Source organism: Rhinatrema bivittatum, chromosome 12 (assembly GCF_901001135.1).
Source record: "Rhinatrema bivittatum chromosome 12, aRhiBiv1.1, whole genome shotgun sequence".
Classification (NCBI taxonomy): Eukaryota; Metazoa; Chordata; class Amphibia; order Gymnophiona; family Rhinatrematidae; genus Rhinatrema; species Rhinatrema bivittatum.
The window spans coordinates 1,308,067-1,329,846 of record NC_042626.1 but is presented as its reverse complement, the minus strand read 5'-3'; the positions used below and the strand labels follow the sequence as shown (position 1 = coordinate 1,329,846).

Sequence of the window (21,780 nt, the reverse complement as noted above, 5' to 3'; positions counted from 1 at the left end):
GTTCTGGACTGATCCGTCATGACCCCTCAGCCAGTTGGGTTTTCAGGAACGAAAATTAGCAGGTAAGAACCAATTTTCCTTTCCCTGTACGTACCCGGATCAGCCAGACTCCTGGGATGTACCAAAGTTTCCTACTTAGGGTGGGACCTGGAGAATCCCACTCGCAAGACACTCTCACCAAAAGACAGAGCCTCCGGATCCCCGACATCTAGATGGCAGTGCCTTGCAAAAGTGTGCAGTGACTTCCAAGTTGTCGCCCTACAAATTTCCTGTGGTGAAACCAACTGGGCCTCCGCCCACCAGGTCGCTTGCAACCGAGTAGCATGAGCCCTCAAACTATCAGGTACCTGACGGCCTTTGAGTATGTAGGACTCAAAAAACACAGGAAGACGGTCTAAGAAAGCCGTGAGCAATCCATACGAGGAATAGCCGAGAGTCCTTTAAAAATCCGTTTATTAGTTGCCCACTTCTCAAAATAAACAGATGATCCGATCTCCTAAATTTGTCACCTCGAGATATCTCTTTAAGGCTCTTCGGACGTCCAAATGCCTGAGCTCCTGCGCATGAGGTGCGACCAGGCCCAGCAGTCGAAGCGGGAGCCCCCAGGGTACTAGCCCTGCCTGCTGGTACCAGAGGCCCTCCTGCTGTGCCAAATATGCACTGTGCAGGAGCAAAATAAACTCCGGGAGAAGGCGCGGGGAGCAGATGGCAGAAGAAATGCTCGGGTCCTGCCGCTCTCCGAAGTCGGTAAATCTAGAGGCAGTGCCTCTCCTGTGCCCCACCCCCCCACTGGGCCCGGGTAGACCAGCGAAAGTCTCGGGGGAGAATCCCCCATCCCCTCCGTTGGCACGGGCAAAACCATCAGGGAAGCTAAAATAGCTGCCATTCCCGCACCGTCTGAGCCCGAGGGCCTGATGCGGGAGGAGCTTTCCCCTGGCAGGAGCTGTACTGACGGCAGAGCTGGCACTGCTTCTACTGCATTTCGTGGGGGCCAGAAGCTGTGACGGCCCTTCACCCCCCCCCCCCAAAACGCATGCCGAACACAGTCCGAGGCGGCCTAATCACATGGAAACCGCGCCACACGTGAAGCTCTCCTAAGGCTGAGGGGAGCTGTCCAGTTCAGTCCAGCCTAAAGTAAGAAGGAGAGGTAGAGTCCAAAAGCAGCTGACAAAAGCCACATAAGCGGCCTCATGAAGGGGAGGGATCTGGATCACCAGATTTGCACACCATGGATGACATTGGAGCGAGCATACAAAAAGGTCACCAACCTCCAGCTCGTCCACCTCAACCAAACCGGGAAGGGTCCCCCCCCCCCCCGGGAGGAAGGCTTTCAAGAAAAAAAGAAATGGGCAAACTATAGAACTGCAGGTAAATGCACCTCTCCCATCTGCTGGAGACAAAGAAATACTGTGGGACTGCAGGTGGCACACTGGGTTATGTACAGTGTCAGTGAGACTCTCTGTCTCCATCTGCTGGCAGGGAGGCAAAAACCCAGGAGTCTGGACTGATCTGGGTACATACAGGGAACTGCTGGAGAGAGAGAAATACTGAGGGACTGCAGGTGGCTCACTGGGTTATGTACAGTGTCAGTGAGACTCTCTCTGTCTCCATCTGCTGGCAGGGAGGCAAAAACCCAGGAATCTGGACTGATCCAGAAACACGGACTGAAGCAATCTCACGCTCCCTCATACTGCTGGGTGCCCGATGCTATATTTAAAATGAGCAGCTGTGTTAAAAAGGATGCACTTGATAGAAATTGTGCATCCCTAGTGCTGCAAAGCGTCGGCTGCACAGGAGCTGTGGATTTGCGCACATCAGGAAAACAGGCACTCAATACAAGCATCCATTTTCTCGCCCCGCAGTGATTTACACGCACAATAGCATTGCCCTGGAGTGTGTATATTGTGCCCAGAAACCTTTTTTGGTTATCAGCCCATTACATATTCCTTTAAATTTTCCTCACCGCAAGCAGTAGATCTTACAATCACAACGATACTAAGTAGGAGGAACCAAAGCAAGCAGTACTTTTGGTTTTTTCATGTGTGACAGCAGCAGCTCTGGCGTGGACATTTAGTTTGCCACCTACGATTTCCTGTGATGAGTGCTATTAGCTCTGCGTTTGGACGCGCTAATTCCTTTTTACATCGGGTGTTAGTCTGACCACGCACTTCACTGCATCGGCCCCAGACGCTGGCAGAACTTAAGTCCGCCCATTAGTAGCCGCTTCGCGTGCTGCCAGTGAGCGCCCTGTGTGTCTTGAGTTCTGCTACTGTTCTGGCTCTTAAAACCTCTGCTGGGAGTCTGGGTCAGGGCAAGCATCGCCCTCTGAGTGAAAAAGTATTCTCACACTTTTCTTAGGTCCCTGAACTTTTATTTTATGGAACACCGAGGCCTGCTAGATATTTGAATATTGATAGGCTGATTTTCAAACTGTTTACGCTCCTAGATTGCCCCTTTTGCAATTTACTAGGGCTCCATTTAGGTGGCTCTGGGGGCAGAATTAGGGCAGGGAACAAGGTCAGGGGCTTGGCCGAGATACTCAGCACCTGACTACAAGTGAAGAGCAGCCCTACAGTTAGGACCTTACCTTTTAGGTGCCTAAATTTAAGTGAATTTTCTTTGGTGCCTATGTTCAGCTAAAAACTGGCACCTATCTTAGGAGTTCAGCTTTTTTATTCTTTGTAATATCTGCCTCTTAGCTTCTGTCTTACAGTCCAGGCCAGGCAGCACTTCTGCAGCTACTTCAGTTCACGTCACAAAGTATTCCTGGAATTGTAGTCTTACTGGTCCTGGGTTAAACTTTCCTTTATTTGATTTATATTCCTGGAACGAGTTGGAGAGGAGTTAAAATGGGCGTGCAGCAGCCCGAGCTGAAGGAGCGAGCTCTGGGATGCCAACTGCCAGGGAGTAGGCCTAGAAACAATAGGAAAAGCCTCAGCAGCAGAGTTTCCTCTCTCTCCGTCCTGCAGGTGCCACAAGCAGCCCAGCTGAAACCCACACTAACCGCAGATCCAAAAGCAAGGACATTTGTTAGTTAGAGAGACATCTCCTCAGTATCTCAGGGCAGAGGGGGAATCCTTGCTTCAGGCAGCAGGAGGCTGAGCAGCAGCTGGGAGGGGTAAGAAGGGGGGGGCGGGGAACACAGTATCAGAAAATGGGTCCAGCTCCCATGCTCTAGCATCCAGACACTTACACCACTCACCCGATTAAGATATATTTTAAAACAATTTTCTACAGAAATAGCCTGCATTTCCCATTCCTGCCATAGATCCTTCAAGTCAGGTTCACAATGTTAAGTTCCTTTCCTCCCACACTGCCGGAGTCTGCCCCAAACTATTACAGTAAAGCTGTGGCACTTCCACTCTGGCTGCGATCTGCAGCCCTCCCTAACCGAGGGCACAGTCGGAGTCACACGAGGTCAACGGGCACCCTCAGAGCAAGCGCCAAGCCAAACAGCGGTAGTGCGGAAGTTTGGGGGGGAGGGGGTTAATTTTTTCTTCTTTCACTGAAGGAAAAAAGTTTAAATGTGAAACTGAAAAAAAGAAAAAAAAAAAAAGAGCTGCCAGCCTGCAGGGCCTTTGGTTTCTTCAGACATTGTTGGCATCTGCTCCTCTTCCAGAGTCAGTGGGTGTGCGGTGCTGGCTGCGACTCGAGGGAAGGGTGGCAGGATTTCTGGGTCTCCAATTAAGCATTTGCTGAAGAAACTAAGCAAACAAAAATGACGCTTTCAGTTGTTCCAAGGAGCCTGTGGCGTGTGGGGCGTTATTCCAGGAGATCCTGCAAAAGAAGGAAAGAGCCCGTCTAATCCAGTCCGAGATCAGCCCGAGTTCCCTCGCTTGCGCGTCTGCTCTTACCTCGTCAGAATCATCGTGATAACCCAACCTTTTACTGCCATTGGGGAGGCCGGCGTCCAGGCCCTCGGCTGCACTCCCCTCCACGTGCTGCTGCAGCACAGAGTAGCGATGCACCAAGAACCTGCACAAAGCACAAGGACTTCAGACAACAAACCGAAGAGAGAATTTAAACAGAAGCATTCAGGAGGTGCAGCCTTTCATGTACATAAAGAGAGACCTCACCTGCCTCCACAGACATACTTCTTAATAATCAGGACTCCTGCGACGATGGAAACCACAAGCACTGCCACTACAGCCAGGATTATGGGAGTAAAGTTTGTGGCAGCAACCTTTGCAAAAGCAGAGAGAAGAAGAAAGAGATGGTGAGGAGCCAGGTTTTCACTTCTTGTGTCTCTGGGGAAGACCCTTAATGCTTCGAGCCCTGTGTGGAAGGGACGAAAGAAGAAGGAGGAAGCAGGGAAAAGCAGCACACACCTGCGCCTCCTGCACACTTAGGCCTGCAGGGCACTTCCTCTTCAGGTCCGTCAGCTCATGCTGAGGGCTCTTCCCACCAGCACACTTGTCTCCAGGAATCTTGCGATACCTGCGATGGGAAAACAACAAACAATGAGCTCCTCTCAGAAAGCAGTGACCCAGTTTAAGAAGGCAGCGGGGGGTGGTGGGGCTGCCAGTGAAGACGGGAGGCATCCAGTTAACGAGGATCAGCACGGACCAGCCAAGCTTTAACCACAGACTGGCAATGCTCCCAGCTCTGCCTTCGACAGGCTACGTTTTGTGTGGGCTACAGTTTTCCCCAACGTTTAGCTGCTCAGCAAGGGGAGGGGGTTATACTTAAAACAGCTACGTTTATCCCCCTAACTCCCAAAGAAGCCGGACAAAACCCTCTGATACACCTCTTTGTGCTTGCCCATTAAAGAAACAACCGAAGAGTCCATGGTGTGGGCTGAGGAGGTGATGGAGGGGGCGTGAGTGACCCTATCCCATGAGCTCATGGTCACATACAATCTGATAAGGCAGAAGCATAACCAGTAATTAAAATAAAAGCAGGTGATAATGTCTCTGTACCGACTGCTGGAACAGTGTCCGGGGCTGGAGGCCACTGCCAGGCTCCCAAAATAACGCGGGGTCAGAAAGAGGGATGAAGGGGCGTTTCTGCTGCTCCTCCCCACCCGTAACCTTGCAGAGCTCAGTGCTACCTCCAGCATTAGCAGGATGAACCCTACGGAGACCCAGCCCCTGATCACCGTGCACTTAATGCCAGGGGGAAGATTGTGAGATTAGAGGGCTGCAGGATGGAAGAAGGCACAGGTCTGCCCAAAAACTGTGTGAGACTTGAGGATATGACCGAGATGTTCAAATACTTCCAAAAACTATAAATGAATAAATGCGCTGGCAGAAGAGTCAGACCAGGAGGTTCCAGAAAGGACTAAGCATTTCCTTATTTACAGGACGGGGATGGTAGAGAAACTCTGGGGTAACCTGCACGGGCAGTGACTGAGTGACCATGCTTGAAACCCAAACATAAAACAAGCGTGCTCGGCTAATTCTGGTGGCTCTGGGGATTATTACAAAGCTTGCTAAGGGCACATGAAAGAGGATCGTGCTGCCTGGATGAATGATGAAGGGGAAGTGGTGGGACATGTTGGATCTCACAGGAGGCAGTGGTGAGAGGCAAGGGAGGAGCAGTATTGGGTTTTGTATGGGAATTCTCATGCTCATCTAACCAGAAGATGACAACTGGGCAGACTGGGTTGGCCAGTTTGTCTTTAACAGTCATCACTAGACTTCTATGACAATCTTCAGTGCCTTGGTCCCCTTACCCGCCCTAATCTCTGCAGCACGACGTAGCCACCTTGGGACAAACCTTAGACTTTCACTCTTTACTGGGCAACAGAATTATGCAGCTATGAGCAGGTTAGGAAAGAAGCAATCATTGTACCCATTGGTCTTCAGTAGCTCCTCCTTCCCATTCAGACAAAACTCCAGATCGTGACCCTTCAGTTCAGGCTGCTCAATGCACTCAGACTGGTTTTCTGGGCGATAATAGCCAAAATCACTGCAGTATGAAACAGACAAAGAGAAAACCGTGAGACAGAACTGCTGAAGACACAGGGAGGATGTATGTACGTGTGGCCGAGGAGCCGGGGGTTCACAAAGAGAATGGCAACGCAGAAGAGGCAAGTTCCTGGAGGGTATTAGGGAGCAGTGCTAAACGTATACAAAGGCACAATAAAAAGCGATCCAGACAGATTTAATGAGCCCAAGTTCTTAACTCTGCCAATCAATCAATGGTTTGCTGTTCCTCTACAGCTAATTAAATTACCTACACTAAGATAATGATGTCCTCCCTCAGCACTGGCACCTATATTGTATTCTCAGCATACACATATTTAGGGACCTATGAAAAATTACTACTTACCAGCTAATTTTGTTTTCCTTAGTGTAGACAGATGGGCTCAGGACCAGTGGGTTATGTGCTCCCCTGCTAGCAGATGGCCCAAACTGACATCACGGTGTTTACTGAAGAGGATGTACATATACACACTGCAGGGGTATATATCTCTCTCTATCTATAGATATATATATATATATATATATATATATATACACCCCTGCAGTGACCCCAGCCTACCAGTATTCCCTTCAAAACCAAATGTGGACAGACCAGCAAAAAACAGTCAGCCATTACTGTGCTCATCCAATAGGAAATGACTGAACTCTGGCGATGAATTTGTGTGCCCCAATCTAGGGATTAGGTGAACACTTATCAGTAACCCCCCTCAGAACATGTAGTCCCACAGGAGAGCCATTAACACAATCATTCAGCAGCCAAGGGCGGGAAGCTGAGTCCATCTGTCTACACTAAGGAAAACGAAATTATCAGGTAAGTAGTAATTTCTCCTTTCTTAGCGTGTAGACAGATGGACTCTGGACTGTGGGCAGCCTCCCACTCTATTCGGGAGTAACTTGGGTACACCCCACAAATGCAAAGGCTGCGTCCTCCCGGGCCTGCGCATTCAGACGATAATAGCTGGAAAAAGTGTGTAAGGAGGATCACATCGCAGCTCAGCAAATCGACGGGAGATAATCTAACTTCCGCCCATGATGCTGCCTGAGCACTACGAGCCCTAACCTGAGTAGGCAACGGCTTTTCAGCATCCATATAAGCGGCTGTGACTACCTCCTTAATCCGAGCTATGGTAGCCTACGAAGCTGGTTCGCCCTGCTTTTTTCCACCTTGAAGGACAAACAGGCGGTCTTGTCTTTTGGAACGGTTTAAAAACCTCCAGATATCAAACTGGTAGTGCAGTAATAATGGGAGATTTCAATTACCCCAATATTGATTGGGTAAATGTATCATCGGGACATACTAGAGAGATAACGTTCCTGGATGGAATAAATGACAGTTTTATGGAGCAATTGGTTCAGGAACCGATGAGATAAGAAGCAACTTTAGATCTAATTCTCAGTGGAGCACAGGACTTGGTGAGAGAGGTAACGGTGGTGGGGCCGCTTGGCAATAGTGATCATAATAAGATCAAATTTGAATTAATGACTGGAAAAGGAACAGTATGCAAATCCACGGCTCTCGTGCTAAACTTTCAAAAGGGAAACTTTGATAAAATGAGAAAAATAGTTAGAAAAAACTGAAGAGAGCAGCTACAAAGGTAAAAAGTGTGCAAGAGGCGTGGTCATTGTTAAAAAATACCATTCTAGAAGTACAGTCCAGATGTATTCCACACATTAAGAAAGGTGGAAAGAAGGCAAAACGATTATCGGCATGGTTAAAAGGGGAGGTGAAAGAAGCTATTTTAGCCAAAAGATCTTCATTCAAAAATTGGAAGAAGGATCCAACAGAAGAAAATAGGGTAAAGCATAAACATTGGCAAGTTAAATGTAAGACATTGATAAGACAGGCTAAGAGAGAATTTGAAAAGAAGTTGGCTGTAGAGGCAACAACTCACAGTAAAAACTTTTTAAAATATATCCGAAGCAGAAAGCCTGTGAGGGAGTCAGTTGGACCGTTAGATGATCGAGGGGTTAAAGGGGCACTTAGAGAAGATAAGGCCATCGCGGAAAGATTAAATGATTTCTTTGCTTCGGTGTTTACTGAAGAGGATGTTGGGGAGGTACCCGTAATGGAGAAGGTTTTCATGGGTAATGATTCAGATGGATTGAACAAAATCACGCTGAACCTAGAAGATGTGGTAGGCCTGATTGACAAACTGAAGAGCAGTAAATCACCTGGACCGGATGGTATACACCCCAGAGTTCTGAAGGAACTAAAAAATGAAATTTCAGACCTATTAGTAAAAATTTGTAACCTATCATTAAAATCATCCATTGTACCTGAAGACTGGAGGGTGGCTTATGTAACCCCAATATTTAAAAAGGTCTCCAGGAGTGATCCGGGAAACTACAGACCGGTTAGCCTGACTTCAGTGCCAGGAAAAATAGTGGAAAGTGTTCTAAACATCAAAATCACAGAACATATAGAAAGACATGGTTTAATGGAACAAAGTCAGCATGGCTTTACCCAGGGCAAGTCTTGCCTCACAAATCTGCTTCACTTTTTTGAAGGAGTTAATAAACATGTGGATAAAGGTGAACCGGTAGATGTAGTGTACTTGGATTTTCAGAAGGCATTTGACAAAGTTCCTCATGAGAGGCTTCTAAGAAAAGTAAAAAGTCGTAGAATAGGTGGCGATGTCCTTTCGTGGATTACAAACTGGCTAAAAGACAGGAAACAGAGAGTAGGATTAAATGGACAATTTTCTCAGTGGAAGGAGGTGGGAGGTGTAGTGCCTCAGGGATATGTACTGGGACCTGTGCTTTTCAATCTACCTTATAAATGGCCCGTGACCGACGGCCCGCAAATGCGCAGTAGAGCGCAGCTCTACTGCGCATGTGCGGGCAAGGACGTCGGTCAGAGCCGTGCATGGCCGAAAAAAAAAAAATGGCGGTGGGGCCACAGGAGCGGGAGGAGAAGCAGCGGCGCCGCGCGCGCGGTGCCGCTACTTCTTCCCAGATCTGCCGGCAGATCTCGGGGGGGGGGTCACTGCCGCGCGCGCGGGAGTGACCCCCCCCCCCCCCCCCCCCCCGAGATCTGCCGGCAGGAGCGGGAGGAGTTAATAGAGCCGGGTGAGGGCTGCGGGGAGTTGCACTCGGACAGCGGCATAATTTAATGGAGCCGGGTGAGGGTTGCGGGAAGTCGCGCTTACGGCGCCGGGAGGAAATGGAGGTGGGTGTGGGCTGCGAGGAGTCGCGAGTACGGCGTCGGAAATGGAGGCGGGTGAAGGGAGGGACTGAGGGAGAGGGGGGACTGAGTGAGTGGGAGGGAGAGGGGGACTGGGAGGGAGAGGGGGACTGAGTGGGAGGGAGGGAGTGGGACAGAGGGAGAGAGGGGGGAGGGAGGGACTGAGTGAGAGGAGAGGGAGGGTGGAGAGGAGTGGGTGGGGGAGGGGGTGGTGAAGAGTGAGGGGAGAGAGAATGAGGGGGAGATGAGAGACAGAGGGATGTAGCCCGTTTTAACGGGCTTAACGGCTTGTATATTTATAAATAATCTGGAATTGAATTCAAGTGATGTAATCACTTGAATTCAATGCAGATACAAATTATTCAGAGTAATTAAATCACAAGCGGATTGTGATAAATTGCAGGAGGACCTTGAGATTGGAAAATTGGGCATCCAAATGGCAGATGAAATTTAAGAACATAAGAACATGCCATACTGGATCAGACCAAGGGTCCATCAAGCCCAGCATCCTGTTTCCAACAGTGGCTAATCCAGGCCATAAGAACCTGGCAAGTACCCAAAAACTAAGTCTATTCCATGTTACCGTTGCTAGTAATAGCAGTGGCTATTTTCTAAGTCAACTTAATTAATAGCAGGTAATTGACTTCTCCTCCAAGAACTTATCCAATCATTTTTTAAACCCAGCTACACTAACTGCACTAACCACATCCTCTGGCAACAAATTCCAGAGTTTAATTGTGCGTTGAGTGAAAAAGAATTTTCTCCGTTTAGTTTTAAATGTGCTACTTGCTAACTTCAAGGAGTGCCCCCTAGTCCTTCTATTATCTGAAAGAGTAAATAACAGATTCACATTAACCTGTTCTAGACCTCTCATGATTTTAAACACCTCTATCATATCCCCCCCTCAGCCGTCTCTTCTCCATGCTGAAAAGTCCTAACCTCTTCAGCCTTTCCTCATAGGGGAGCTGTTCCATCCCCTTTATCATTTTGGTAGCCCTTCTCTGTACCTTCTCCATCGCATTATATCTTTTTTGAGATGCGGCGACCAGAATTGTACACAGTATTCAAGGTGCGGTCTCACCATGGAGCGATACAGAGGCATTTTGACATCCTCCGATTTATTAACCATTCCCTTTCTAATTATTCCTAACATTCTGTTTGCTTTTTTGACTGCCGCAGCACACTGAGCCGACGATTTCAATGTGTTATCCACTATGACACCTAGAACCTAATAGGAAATAGCAACAAAATCATCCCAACCTCCGATACAAATAATCTAAGCCAAGACCTGGCAAATTTCTTTAAAAACAAAATTAACAAAATCACGGAATCTTTTAACAATCCTACGTATGAAGTACCATACGAAACATCATCAACATCAACTTGGACTAATTTCGATCCAATTTCTAGCATAGAAATAGAAAAAATGCTTAAAAAAATAAACCCTGCTCGACATGATCTTGATACTATCCCTACCCGAATACTAAAAGAAATATCTCATATTATTTCTCCAACATTAGCTGCTATTATAAACAAATCACTCGAAGAGGGCCATCTACCAACCAACCTGAAAACTGCAACAATTACTCCCATCCCAAAAAAAAAGAACCTAGACCCAAAAGACCTGAATAATTACCTTCCAATCTCCAACCTTCCCTTACTTGCCAAGTTGACTGAAAAAACTGCTCTGATTCAACTAAATGAACACCTTGAGAGCAACAATATACTTCACCCCGCTCAACACGGCTTCAGAAAGAATCGCAGTACTGAATCCCTCCTGATCAATTTAATTAACAAAATAACAAGAGGCTTCGATAACAAACTGAGTCACCTATTAATTCTACTTGATCTCTCTGCAGCCTTTGACATGGTGGACCACAGAAAACTAATCTCAAGTCTTGCCAACATTGGTCTAGCAGGAAATACCCTGGGCTGGTTCACTTCATTTCTAAAAGACAGGTTTTTCAAAGTCACCTTTAATAACATATCATCTGATCCCTGTCCTCGTGAAACTGGTGTTCCACAAGGATCCGCATTATCTGCCACCCTCTTCAATATTTATCTTCTCCCACTCTGTCATTTCATTTCTAATCTAGGCATCACTTTCTTTTTATATGCCGTTGATATTCAATTACTAATCCCAATAACATCTACTATTGAAGATGCTGTATGCCTCACTGTAAACCACCTCAACTCGATCAAAATATTTCTGAACCAGTTAAAACTATGCTTAAATATGAACAAAACAGAATGGATCTTAATAAAAAGAAACAACTCAGATCAAGCTTCCCAAACACCCTACATTCAAATTGACAACCTTGATATCCAAATGAAGAATCCAATAAAAGACCTCGGTATTTGGCTGGCCAATGAACTGAACCTCAAAAAATGCATTGCAATTAAAACGAGAGAAGGATTTCACAAACTCCAGATACTCAAACATCTTAAACCCCTACTTTACCCGAATGATTTTAGAACTGTCCTACAATCTCTCATCTTCTCAAGCCTTGATTATTGCAACACAATTTTCATTGGTCTCCCCAAATCTACACTGAAGCCGTTACAATTACTGCAGAATGCCGCAGCACGAGTTCTCACTGGCAAAAAGAAATATGATCACATCTCACCAATCCTAATGAACTTACATTGGCTACCAATTTCTCAAAGGATCAAATATAAAACTTTATCTATTCTGCATAATGAAATTTACAAAGGAGACAACTCTTCCCTGGATCATATGATCAAAATACACAAATCACCTCGATCTACAAGGACCAACAGCAAATTGCAATTAATCATTCCCCCCCTATCCTCTGCGAAACTATCCATTACCAGAAATAGAGCCTTCTCTATAGCAGGACCTAAAGAATGGAACTCTATACCAACCTACCTAAGTTCAATCAGAGACTCCAAAACCTTCAAAAAAGAACTGAAAACATGGTTATTTAGACAATCATTCATAATATGATCTAGATAACAATATCTTTAATCTGATACTCCCTCACTGTATATATCAAAGTTTTTCACTTCCCCCCCACCCTGCACTTCCTATTATTTAAATTCCCTTCTAATTTCAATTATTTTTATTTTCCCTCTTTTTAATTATTTTATTGATTTTTTATTTTTTTTATTTTTATATTTAATTTTTATTTAATTTTATATTATTTTATTTTATTTTTTATTTTATTTTTATTCTTACTGTTATATCCATTTTTATTTCATTTTCATTTTTATTTTTATCTTACTTTTATTCTTATTTCCTTCATTTTATCTTACTCCCCTTGACCCTCTTCCTCATTATTCCTCTATTTTAAACTCCTTGTAATTATCTCCCTTCTACACTACATTATTTTAATACCACTACAAACCCTCCTACTAAGCATAAACTAAACTGATATGTAAATTGTTACCTTACATTCTATTTTTCTCTCTGCCTTTGCTGAGATGTTAACTAATTACCTACATGTAAGTACGTTATAAACACGTTTTATGTATGAATTTACTTGTTTCACTGTAAACCGGAGTGAAGGCACTCTGCTATACTTCGGTATAAAAAAAGAATCTAAATAAATAAATAAATAAATCTCTTTCCTGGGTGGTAGCACCTAATATGGAACCTAACATTGTGTAACTATAGCAATGGTTATTTTTCCCTATATGCATCACCCTACACTGAACTGAAGTATTTGTTTAATATTTCTACCTTTTCTTGGTCTTTTTCCATACAATGATCCTTGTCACCTTTCAGTGTCACTCTGCCACTTCGGACCTCTCTCCTCTCTCTGTTGTATCTGAAAAATGTTTTGTCACCTTGCTTTACCCCCTTGCCAATCCTTTCTTCTGCCAGACATTTTGCTTTCCTGATTACTTTCTTCGTCTCTCTCAGTTCCATCAGATATTCTTCCCTGTGTTCCTCTTTTTGGGATCCTTTATATTTCTTGAACGCTGTTCTTTTTATTTTTATCAGCCACCTCTTGAGAACCAGATCGGTTTCTTATTTCTCTTGCTTTTGTTTACTTTTCTGACGTATGGATTTGTTGCCTTAGTAATTGCTCCTGTAGTTTGGTCACTGTTCCACCTCCCATTCTCTCCCAGTCTTCCAGTTCTTCCTCCAGCTGTGTCCTCATTTCGACAAAGTCCGTATTTTAGAAATTCAAAACTCGGGTCTTCGTGTGACCTCTCTGTATCCTGTTTGCGATATCAAACCAAACCATCTGATGATCACTGGTGCTGAGGTGGGCGCCCACCCGGACATTAGAGACCTTATCCCCGTTAGTGAGCACTAAGTCGAGTATCACTCCCTCCCTCGTAGGCTCCATTACCATCTGTTTAAGCAGAGCCCCTTGCAAGGCATCCACTATCCCCTCTACCTCTGTTAGATTCTGCAGAAGGGATTCTCCAGTCTACGTCCCGCAGATTAAAATCTCCAACAATCACCACTTCTCTCTTCTTTCCCACCTTTTGTACGTCTTCGACCAGATCTCTGTCCAGTTCTTCCATTTGATTCGGAGGCCTGTAAACCACTCCAGTAAAAATGGATGCACCACCATCTTTTTTCAGGACGGCCCTTAATGCTTCTTCTCTACCCCACGTTCCTTGCAGTTCAGTTGCTTGGATATTGTTCTTGACATAAAGAGCTGCTCCTCCCCCTGTCTGACCTCTCTGTCCTTCCTTAACAGGTTCTAGCCCGGTATGGCCGTGTCCCAATCATGAGAATCCCTGATCCTCCTCTCCATAACTGCTACAATGTCCAAGTCCTCCTCCATCATTAGGGCCTGCAGGTCTGGGATTTTATTGCCCAGAGTACAAGTATTTGTGCTCCTAGCTCTCCAGTTTCTCTCATTCTGTTTACTTCAGGCAAAAAACAAAGTCCCAGTTCCCTTAACCCCCACAGGAGTGGGAATGAAGCTCGGAACGGCGCAGCGAGCACAGAGACTGCAGGAGTCCTACACAACCTCTCTACTGTCTCAGACCCTTACCTGAGTACAGAGAAGATCTCTGGCTGCGGGGGGAGAGGGCTCTGCTTCCTGCACCCACTGGGAAATCCAGAAACTGGACCAAGACAACATCCGAGGGACCACGGAAATCACCTCAGGAATTCTCAATTGCAGGAGAGCGGGGCTTTTTTTTAAATAAAATTCTCCTTCTAAAATCTGAAGCAATCCCCATAGGGAGATGCATGAGCTCCATCTTCTAGAGGCTGGGGTCGCTGCAGGAGGATATATCCTGTGACTTCAGCTTTACTCCCATCTCCATCTGCTGGCAGAGGTGCATAACCCACTGCTCCTGAGTCCATCTGCCTACATTTTAGGAAAGCTTTCAGTTTTTATTACCCCTGGAAATGTATCAGTGTTTATTATAACAAAAAGGAGAAAAGTCAGTGCAAAAATTGGGTCCTATTTTTCTCTTTTTTAAACATTGATAAATTCCCAGAAAAAATATAATAAAGACTGAATACAAAGTCCCTAACTATATTTCACACATCTGACATAGCAGCCTCTTGTTCTTGGAAACTCATTGCTCCAAACATCAGTTCTATAAAGTGGCATCCGCCTCTCTCGACAGCTAACTTTCTGGAAGGGAAAAACTTATCCAAAACCAACACATTTTTTTCCTTGCTTAGAAGCCTCCAATCCGTCCCTTAGAACTGGTATTTTACAACTTTTAAACTGCCATGCCAAGGAGCTCAGGGCAAGACCACAAGAAAACAGGGCACTGCGGCTGGCGCCTGCATCATCACTGTGAAGGCCTGGGGTGCATACCAGAGGAAGTCCTCCAGCGTGCAGGTGCACACAGTTGGCTGTTTTGTCACCTTGTAGCCCCGACCATTCTGGCAAACAGAAGATTTCTGAAGACGAAGGTATTCCTCCTTGTATCCTAGGATGCAGCCATCCGAAGGGTCATTGGGATCACTCGAGTGAGCCAGCCACACAATGTAATCTTTTGACTCACCTAGGATAAGAGACAGGGAATAAAAATAACTCCAAAAACACAGATTCAAGTAGAACAGGACCTGAGATAACGACACCAGGACACAAAATGAGACTCAGCACCAATAGTAGGGAAAGTTCATCCCTGAAAGGAAATGTATATCAGCATTACCCCAAAGCAAATACACACAGGCAACAATCAGCAGGGAGCAAGATCACAATGACAGAGCTGTGCGTGTATGAGGGTCTCAGTACTGGAATAGCAGGGGGTGCTGCAGGGCAGGAGTGAGGTGCATGGGCAGAGCTGTGTGTGAGGGTCTCAGTACTGGAATAGCAGGGGCTGCTGCAGGGCAGGAGTGAGGTGCATTGGCAGAGCTGTGTGTGAGGGTCTCAGTACTGGAATAGCAGGGGGTGCTGCAGGGCAGGAGTGAGGTGCATTGGCAGAGCTGTGTGTGAGGGTCTCAGTACTGGAATAGCAGGGGGTGCTGCAGGGCAGGAGTGAGGTGCATTGGCAGAGCTGTGTGTGAGGGTCTCAGTACTGGAATAGCAGGGGGTGCTGCAGGGCAGGAGTGAGGTGCATTGGCAGAGCTGTGTGTGAGGGTCTCAGTACTGGAATAGCAGGGGCTGCTGCAGGGCAGGAGTGAGGTGCATTGGCAGAGCTGTGTGTGAGGGTCTCAGTACTGGAATAGCAGGGGCTGCTGCAGGGCAGGAGTGAGGTGCATGGGCAGAGCTGTGTGTGAGGGTCTCAGTACTGGAATAGCAGGAGGTGCTGCAGGGCAGGAGTGAGGTGCATGGGCAGAGCTGTGTGTGTGAGGGTCTCAGTACTGGAATAGCAGGGGTGCTGCAGGGCAGGAGTGAGGTGCACTGGCAGAGCTGTGTGTGAGGGTCTCAGTACTGGAATAGCAGGGGGTGCTGCAGGGCAGGAGTGAGGTGCATTGGCAGAGCTGTGTGTGAGGGTCTCAGTACTGGAATAGCAGGGGGTGCTGCAGGGCAGGAGTGAGGTGCACTGGCAGAGCTGTGTGTGAGGGTCTCAGTACTGGAATAGCTTAATTGTTTAAGTCTTTTTTTTTTTTTTTTTTTTTTCTCCTTTATCTTTTGGTCATCAATGTTACAACGTTATTGTTAAATTTTGAACTTATGTACACTGTTCCAAGTTTCATAACCTTGTTCTATGTAATGCCTTTTGGCAATTTTCATGTTCTGTTTCAATGTAAACCGATGTGATCTTTATTTCATATAGGAACACCGGTATATAAAAATCTAAAAATAAATAAATAAATAAATAAATAGCAGAGTGTGCTGCAGGGTAGGAGTGAGGTGCATTGGCAGAGCTGTGTGTGAGGGTCTCAGTACTGGAATAGCAGGAGGTGCTGCAGAGCAGGAGTGAGGTGCATTGGCAGAGCTGTGTATGGGGGTCTCAGTACTGGAATAGCAGGAGGTGCTGCAGGGCAGGAGTGAGGTGCATTGGCAGAGCTGTGTGTGAGGGTCTCAGTACTGGAATAGCAGGGGGTGCTGCAGGGCAGGAGTGAGGTGCACTGGCAGAGCTGTGTGTGAGGGTCTCAGTATTGGAACAGCAGGAATAAAACAAACCCCTACCCAGCAGACCGCTGCAGAGCCCATACTGCCACAGCTGATGAAGAGAGGCTCTGTAACCTGGCAGAATGATGAACAGGCGGAGAAGAAAGTGGGAGGCCCTGAGTGACAGAGTGGTGAGAGCAAGTCACTGAATGTGAATGCTCGCGTGAGGGAGAAGAGAATATCACCGAATGTGAGAGTCCCTGTGTGAGAGAAAGAAAGCCACCAAATTTTAGAGTGCTTGTTTGTGTGTGAGGGCAACGGCATGTGAGTGCATGTGTGTGAAAGGGAGAGAGAGCCACTGAGTGTGAGTGTGCATGTGTGTGAGAGGAAGAAAGAGGCACAGAGTGTGTGTGCATGTGTGTGAGGAGAGAGGGCAAGTGTGTGAGAGGAAGAGAGAGCCTCTGAGAGTGAGAGAGGGCACGTGTGTGAGAGGGAGAGAGAGCCACCGAGTGTGAATGTGTGAGACGGAGAGAGAGCCACCGAGTGTGTGTGCATGTGTGTGAGGGAGAGAGGGCACGTGTGTGAGAGGGAGAGAGGGCACGTGTGTGAGAGGGAGAGAGAGCCACCGAGTGTGAGTGTGCATGTGTGAGAGGCAGAGAGAGCCACCGAGTGTGAGTGTGCATGTGGTATGTATATGTATGTGAAGAAACAGTCACAGAGTACGAGTGCCTGCATGTGTGAAAGAGAATGAACTCGTGTGTTAAAAGAGTGTGCATAGGTGCGTGTGGGGCAGAGAGAGAGAGGATAAAGTCTGTGCAGCCTTCTCAGGGGGACTGGAAAGCAGAAGTTCCCAGCTATGGAGAGCAGAGGACTTTTTCAATCCCTATTAGATTTAATTGTATGTTAAAATTGTTGGATGCCTTGTCAATAATTGGGCTAAGCCCACTGAATTCCAGTTGTTTTTGGGACACAGCTTAAAGCACTATTGTTTAGTGAAGCGTTTAATTGAATTGTAATGTTTTAACAGACATGTATTGTCTTTTCTGTGTCATTTTATTGTTCTATGTTAAGCTATGATCTGCTTAGCTTGATATTTTCATTATAGGTGGAGTAAAAATATTTTAAATAAATATGATAGATCTGTTTTTAAATATTTTATTGATGTAATATCTGCAGTGCTGCTCTTTCCTTGGTAGGGAGGTTGAATCCTGGGTTAGTGTTTTGTTATTTATCTATTTGAAGCTTTTATATACCGACATTAGTACGCAACATCATAAGTACAATGAACAGGGGTGGTGGAAAAACGGGAGTAGTAATAATGCAAATAGAGACAGAAAGAGCGGCGGAAAAGATAGATCAACTCTGAAGCTTAAGCTTGGTAGTAACGTATAATGAGAATTAGTATTATCATATGCGCTGTGGGAAATAGAGGTAAAGTGAAAAGATAGGGGAGTATAGACAACAGGGGTTCATAAAGGAGGTGAAGCTGGGTGGCTCGGCAGATTTTTATTCTGGGCAGGCTGTGATAGCATATATTGGACCTTGTTCTGTCCAATACTGCACATGAGCTAATAAGATATAGAATATAGGCCCCGTCTTTAGATGTGAAGGTCTCTGATCTGACATCTGAAGAAAGGGCCTACATAGTTTAAACGTTTTGTACAATATTTTTAGGTACAGAGGTCTTTTTAGGCAGCCTGGCTTGTTCTGTTTACCTAATAGGTGGTATATTGGTGTTTTAGTACCTGATGTAGTATTTGTGATGTTGCCTTTTTATAGGTAGGGTTGTTACTGTGAGTGCGGGCTGTTAGTGCTGTTTTGGTATGGGAGTTTTATTACGACATTAGTATGGAATTCTCTTTTTTCAGAAACTCTGTTCCATAAGAAACTAGAACTTGGCTCATGACAGCAGTTTTCAGTAACTAATTAGTTGGTCATTGCATCATTATTTTATGATTGTTGTATTTTATGTGATTGTTTATTGGATTGTTTTATTTTTGTTGCAAATCGCTTCAGAAGATTTGATCTGGAAAGCAATTAATAATTTTTAAAAAACATTTTAAATTGTTTATTCATGGAATTCTGAGAGCCAAGCCCACACCCAATGCATATTACAAAAGGCCTAATGCCATATGGGTTCCAAGTGTCTTTTGTATGTTGGGCAGAGGGGACCGAGGGAGCTGAAAGTGGAGTAAGAGTGAATCGCAGTACAAGGGAGAAAGACGCACACTGCCTTGTGATGAGGTCTTTGAAATTGATGGTGTATGAGACCCATTTCTTGGAGAAGTAATGCTCCTGGAATCCCCAGATGCTGACGTTCATGGACCTAGCTCCTGGTTCTGTTGCCAATCCCGTGAACATGATGGGCTCTTTGGTGAAGTTATAGTGGTACCAGCACTGTCCCTCATCAGTGGAGAACCTGCAGCACAAGACAGAATGGATTTTACACTCCTTGTCCAGGAATAATATGACATTTTCTAGTTGGGGCCAAACAATTTTCTGTTGGTCTTGGAGAGAAACAAGGAGACTGCACGGGCCAAAGACAGTGATTGTCACTGGGCGCTGTCTGAGGATCTAATCTTCAGGACGAGAGCTGCTAACAACGAGGCTTCATAACTTCCACTTTAGCAGGATGCCCCCTGATCCCCTCCCCGGTCCCTACCCTATTCATAACATCTCCCTTCCCAATTAGTAAGGGGAAGCCCTGAGAAAGTAGCTGATGATCAATTCCTACTTTATCACATTGATAGGGTTGGAGCTCTGCTCCACAGCCACGATAAGTCCACCAGAGTCCAGGATGGCATAGTGATGAGGTCCCTTTAATGTCCGGATCCAGGAGTACCCACCATCGTCAGAGATGTAAACATCTGGGTTCATCACAGATATAGCGTCGCCAACACTTCCTGGAACATCAACACCAGCAAAATCAGAGCTAGTCTCACTATCACAGCACATATTGGAGGGGCATGGCACAGTGCATGAAAGAACAGGATAACATACATCTCACAGTTTTATGTATAGAAGGGAGGTACTGACTTGTGTAGCTCCCCTGGGATCAGAGGATTTTGATGCTCCTGAAGCTCCCTACAAGAGCTATAAAATTATCACCCAGCAGGAGGCAGAACAGAAAACAGCTTGCAAAGTTCCCAGTATGCTTAGAATCCTATCTGCAATCTTGGCATTTGAACTTCAGCAAGCAGCAGTACTGGCTGAAATAAGTAACGCAGCCTAAAGACCATTACCATGAGCAATGACGAGTCCAACAGCACTCTGTTCCGAGAGTGGCAGCATAGGCACATTCGGATTTTGGGAAACACTGTACCAGGCATGGATATGGAGACTGCACTGTAAGAAGAGCAAACACAGAAACGAAGAAGAGAGCTAAAAGGAAGCAACCTCCGACTTAAAACAAAACCAGAAAATGGCTTAGGTTCCTGTGCACACCCTCCCCCATCATCCTGGACTCACCTGCTCATGGTACCTGGCAGTGGAGTCACATTCACTACTCTCGGGTTTTTTCAAAGGTTTCCACTCTCCACCTTGATCAAAGGAGATCACCGACTGGATGGATTTATCTGCAGCAGCAAACCAAAAAAGAAATGCTGTCAATTTAATTTCTTCACAATTATACTCTGCACTTACAAAACAAAAACAAAATAAACTCAGGCCAAATCTGTTCGCAGCAGATTAGGTGAGAATGGCCGCCGACCTTAGCCACGTGCCATGAGTGTGAGCTCACCTTCAGCCAGCACACTGGTCATGTAGACACCTCGCAGCGAGCTGACAGCAGTGAAATCCGTTTCTCCTGTGCTCGTATAAAAGTGCCGCTCCAGGGATTTAGAATAAATGATCCCACGGTTATCAGAGGTGTAGATAGTGCCATAGCCAGTGTCTGCAGCAAGCGGAAATGACAAAGCTTTACACAGCAAAATGCTAACAGCCCCTGCAGAACTGTACAAGTACCAGGTATACAGCAGAGAGAAGAGCACCCGAGGCCCTGCCCCACCGCCAGACGTGCGCACGTTACTTGCCTCCAGGCTCATCCACGTGCATGAAGACCATGTCCTCAGTGGCTGCCAGTATGGAGTAGAACTGCTCCGTCCCCACAGATGGAAGCTGTGCCATATTCCATGTATCACCATGGTCCAAGGAGACGAAGATCCTCCGTGTGCTCTCCTGTAAAAGGAGATTACGGTCACTGAATGGTGTGGGAGGCAACAGTGCATGTGTTCTGGGACAGCTACAGGAAGCCCATCAGAGTACAAAGGTAGCCTCCTGCATGCTGCACAGACTCGATAGGCAGGGAGGCTTCATGTCACCGATTTCTACGGAGACAAAGTCTTCAGGAGAAGCAACAGCCTGAGGAGCAGCTGGAGTACGATACAGATGGGAAAGGAAAGGATATTAGTTTAAGGGATAAAGTTAATTTCACTATATAGCCTTGATGCAGTTTTGCTTGTGTTCATTTTCTACTTATGTATGTGATTTTTATTGTTCACTGCTTGGATTTATTTCTGTTACAGAGGCGGTTAAACAAATAATAAATAGTGTGGAAAACTTAAGCACCTCTGGTCCAACCATACATTTGAATGAATCTCTAAGCGAAGAGAAGGCAATGAGCACTACATGCTACAAAGTTAAATGAGACGTCCTTCTGCAGTTTTACTGTTTGCTGATTTTAGCAGGGTGACTATGCCATGCACAAACGTCTGGACAGCCGATTAGTCCCTACTTTGCAATGCTCCCAAGGTTTCTCTCATTCTTAGGTCTCCTTCTAAAACCCCTCCCTCTTTCTCGAAAGTTTGAGGTGCGTTTTGGATCCTTGTCTTCCTGAAATATCCAACCTCTTTTCAGCTGCATTTTCTTCACTGCCTGGGGTATTAACTTCTAGGATACGCTGAGATTTTGTTGAATCCATTCTTCCTTCCACAACACTTCCTCTGCCTCTGCCTGCAGCACAACCCCAGGATGTTTTATTCAAAAGCTTCACTCTTTCTCTCCCCCCAAAAAATCACATTGGGTAGTTGTTGTCAAGCAATTCAATTTTCATTTCATCAGTTGAACGCGCTCACTCCAAAAAGGTTAAGGAATATCAGCTTTCATTTTGCATACTTGGAGGGTCGTAGAAAAGCCGTCCTTCCGAGAACTCTCCCATGCAGATCATTGCTGGATAAGCAACGCTGTCAGCAGATCCTAGGCAATGCTCTGGGCTTTTTATTTT

At 45.9% G+C, this 21,780-nt stretch overlaps 1 protein-coding gene across 1 annotated transcript in view; it reads right to left on the bottom strand.

Moving 5' to 3' along the window:
• Positions 1–3,201: 3,201 nt before the first annotated feature.
• Positions 3,202–21,780, bottom strand: part of SORT1 (sortilin 1) — a 30,949-nt gene continuing 12,370 nt past the window's right edge. Inside the window, exons 9-20 of the mRNA XM_029573779.1 lie at positions 20,591–20,735; positions 20,299–20,451; positions 20,028–20,134; positions 19,802–19,904; positions 19,294–19,462; positions 18,788–18,978; positions 14,874–15,063; positions 5,794–5,910; positions 4,329–4,437; positions 4,077–4,183; positions 3,855–3,975; positions 3,202–3,777 (exon numbers count right to left, since the gene is read on the bottom strand). Coding sequence (XP_029429639.1) covers positions 3,763–3,777; positions 3,855–3,975; positions 4,077–4,183; positions 4,329–4,437; positions 5,794–5,910; positions 14,874–15,063; positions 18,788–18,978; positions 19,294–19,462; positions 19,802–19,904; positions 20,028–20,134; positions 20,299–20,451; positions 20,591–20,735 — 1,527 coding nt within the window. The 3' untranslated portion in view covers positions 3,202–3,762. The remainder of the gene's footprint in view (positions 3,778–3,854; positions 3,976–4,076; positions 4,184–4,328; positions 4,438–5,793; positions 5,911–14,873; positions 15,064–18,787; positions 18,979–19,293; positions 19,463–19,801; positions 19,905–20,027; positions 20,135–20,298; positions 20,452–20,590; positions 20,736–21,780) is intronic.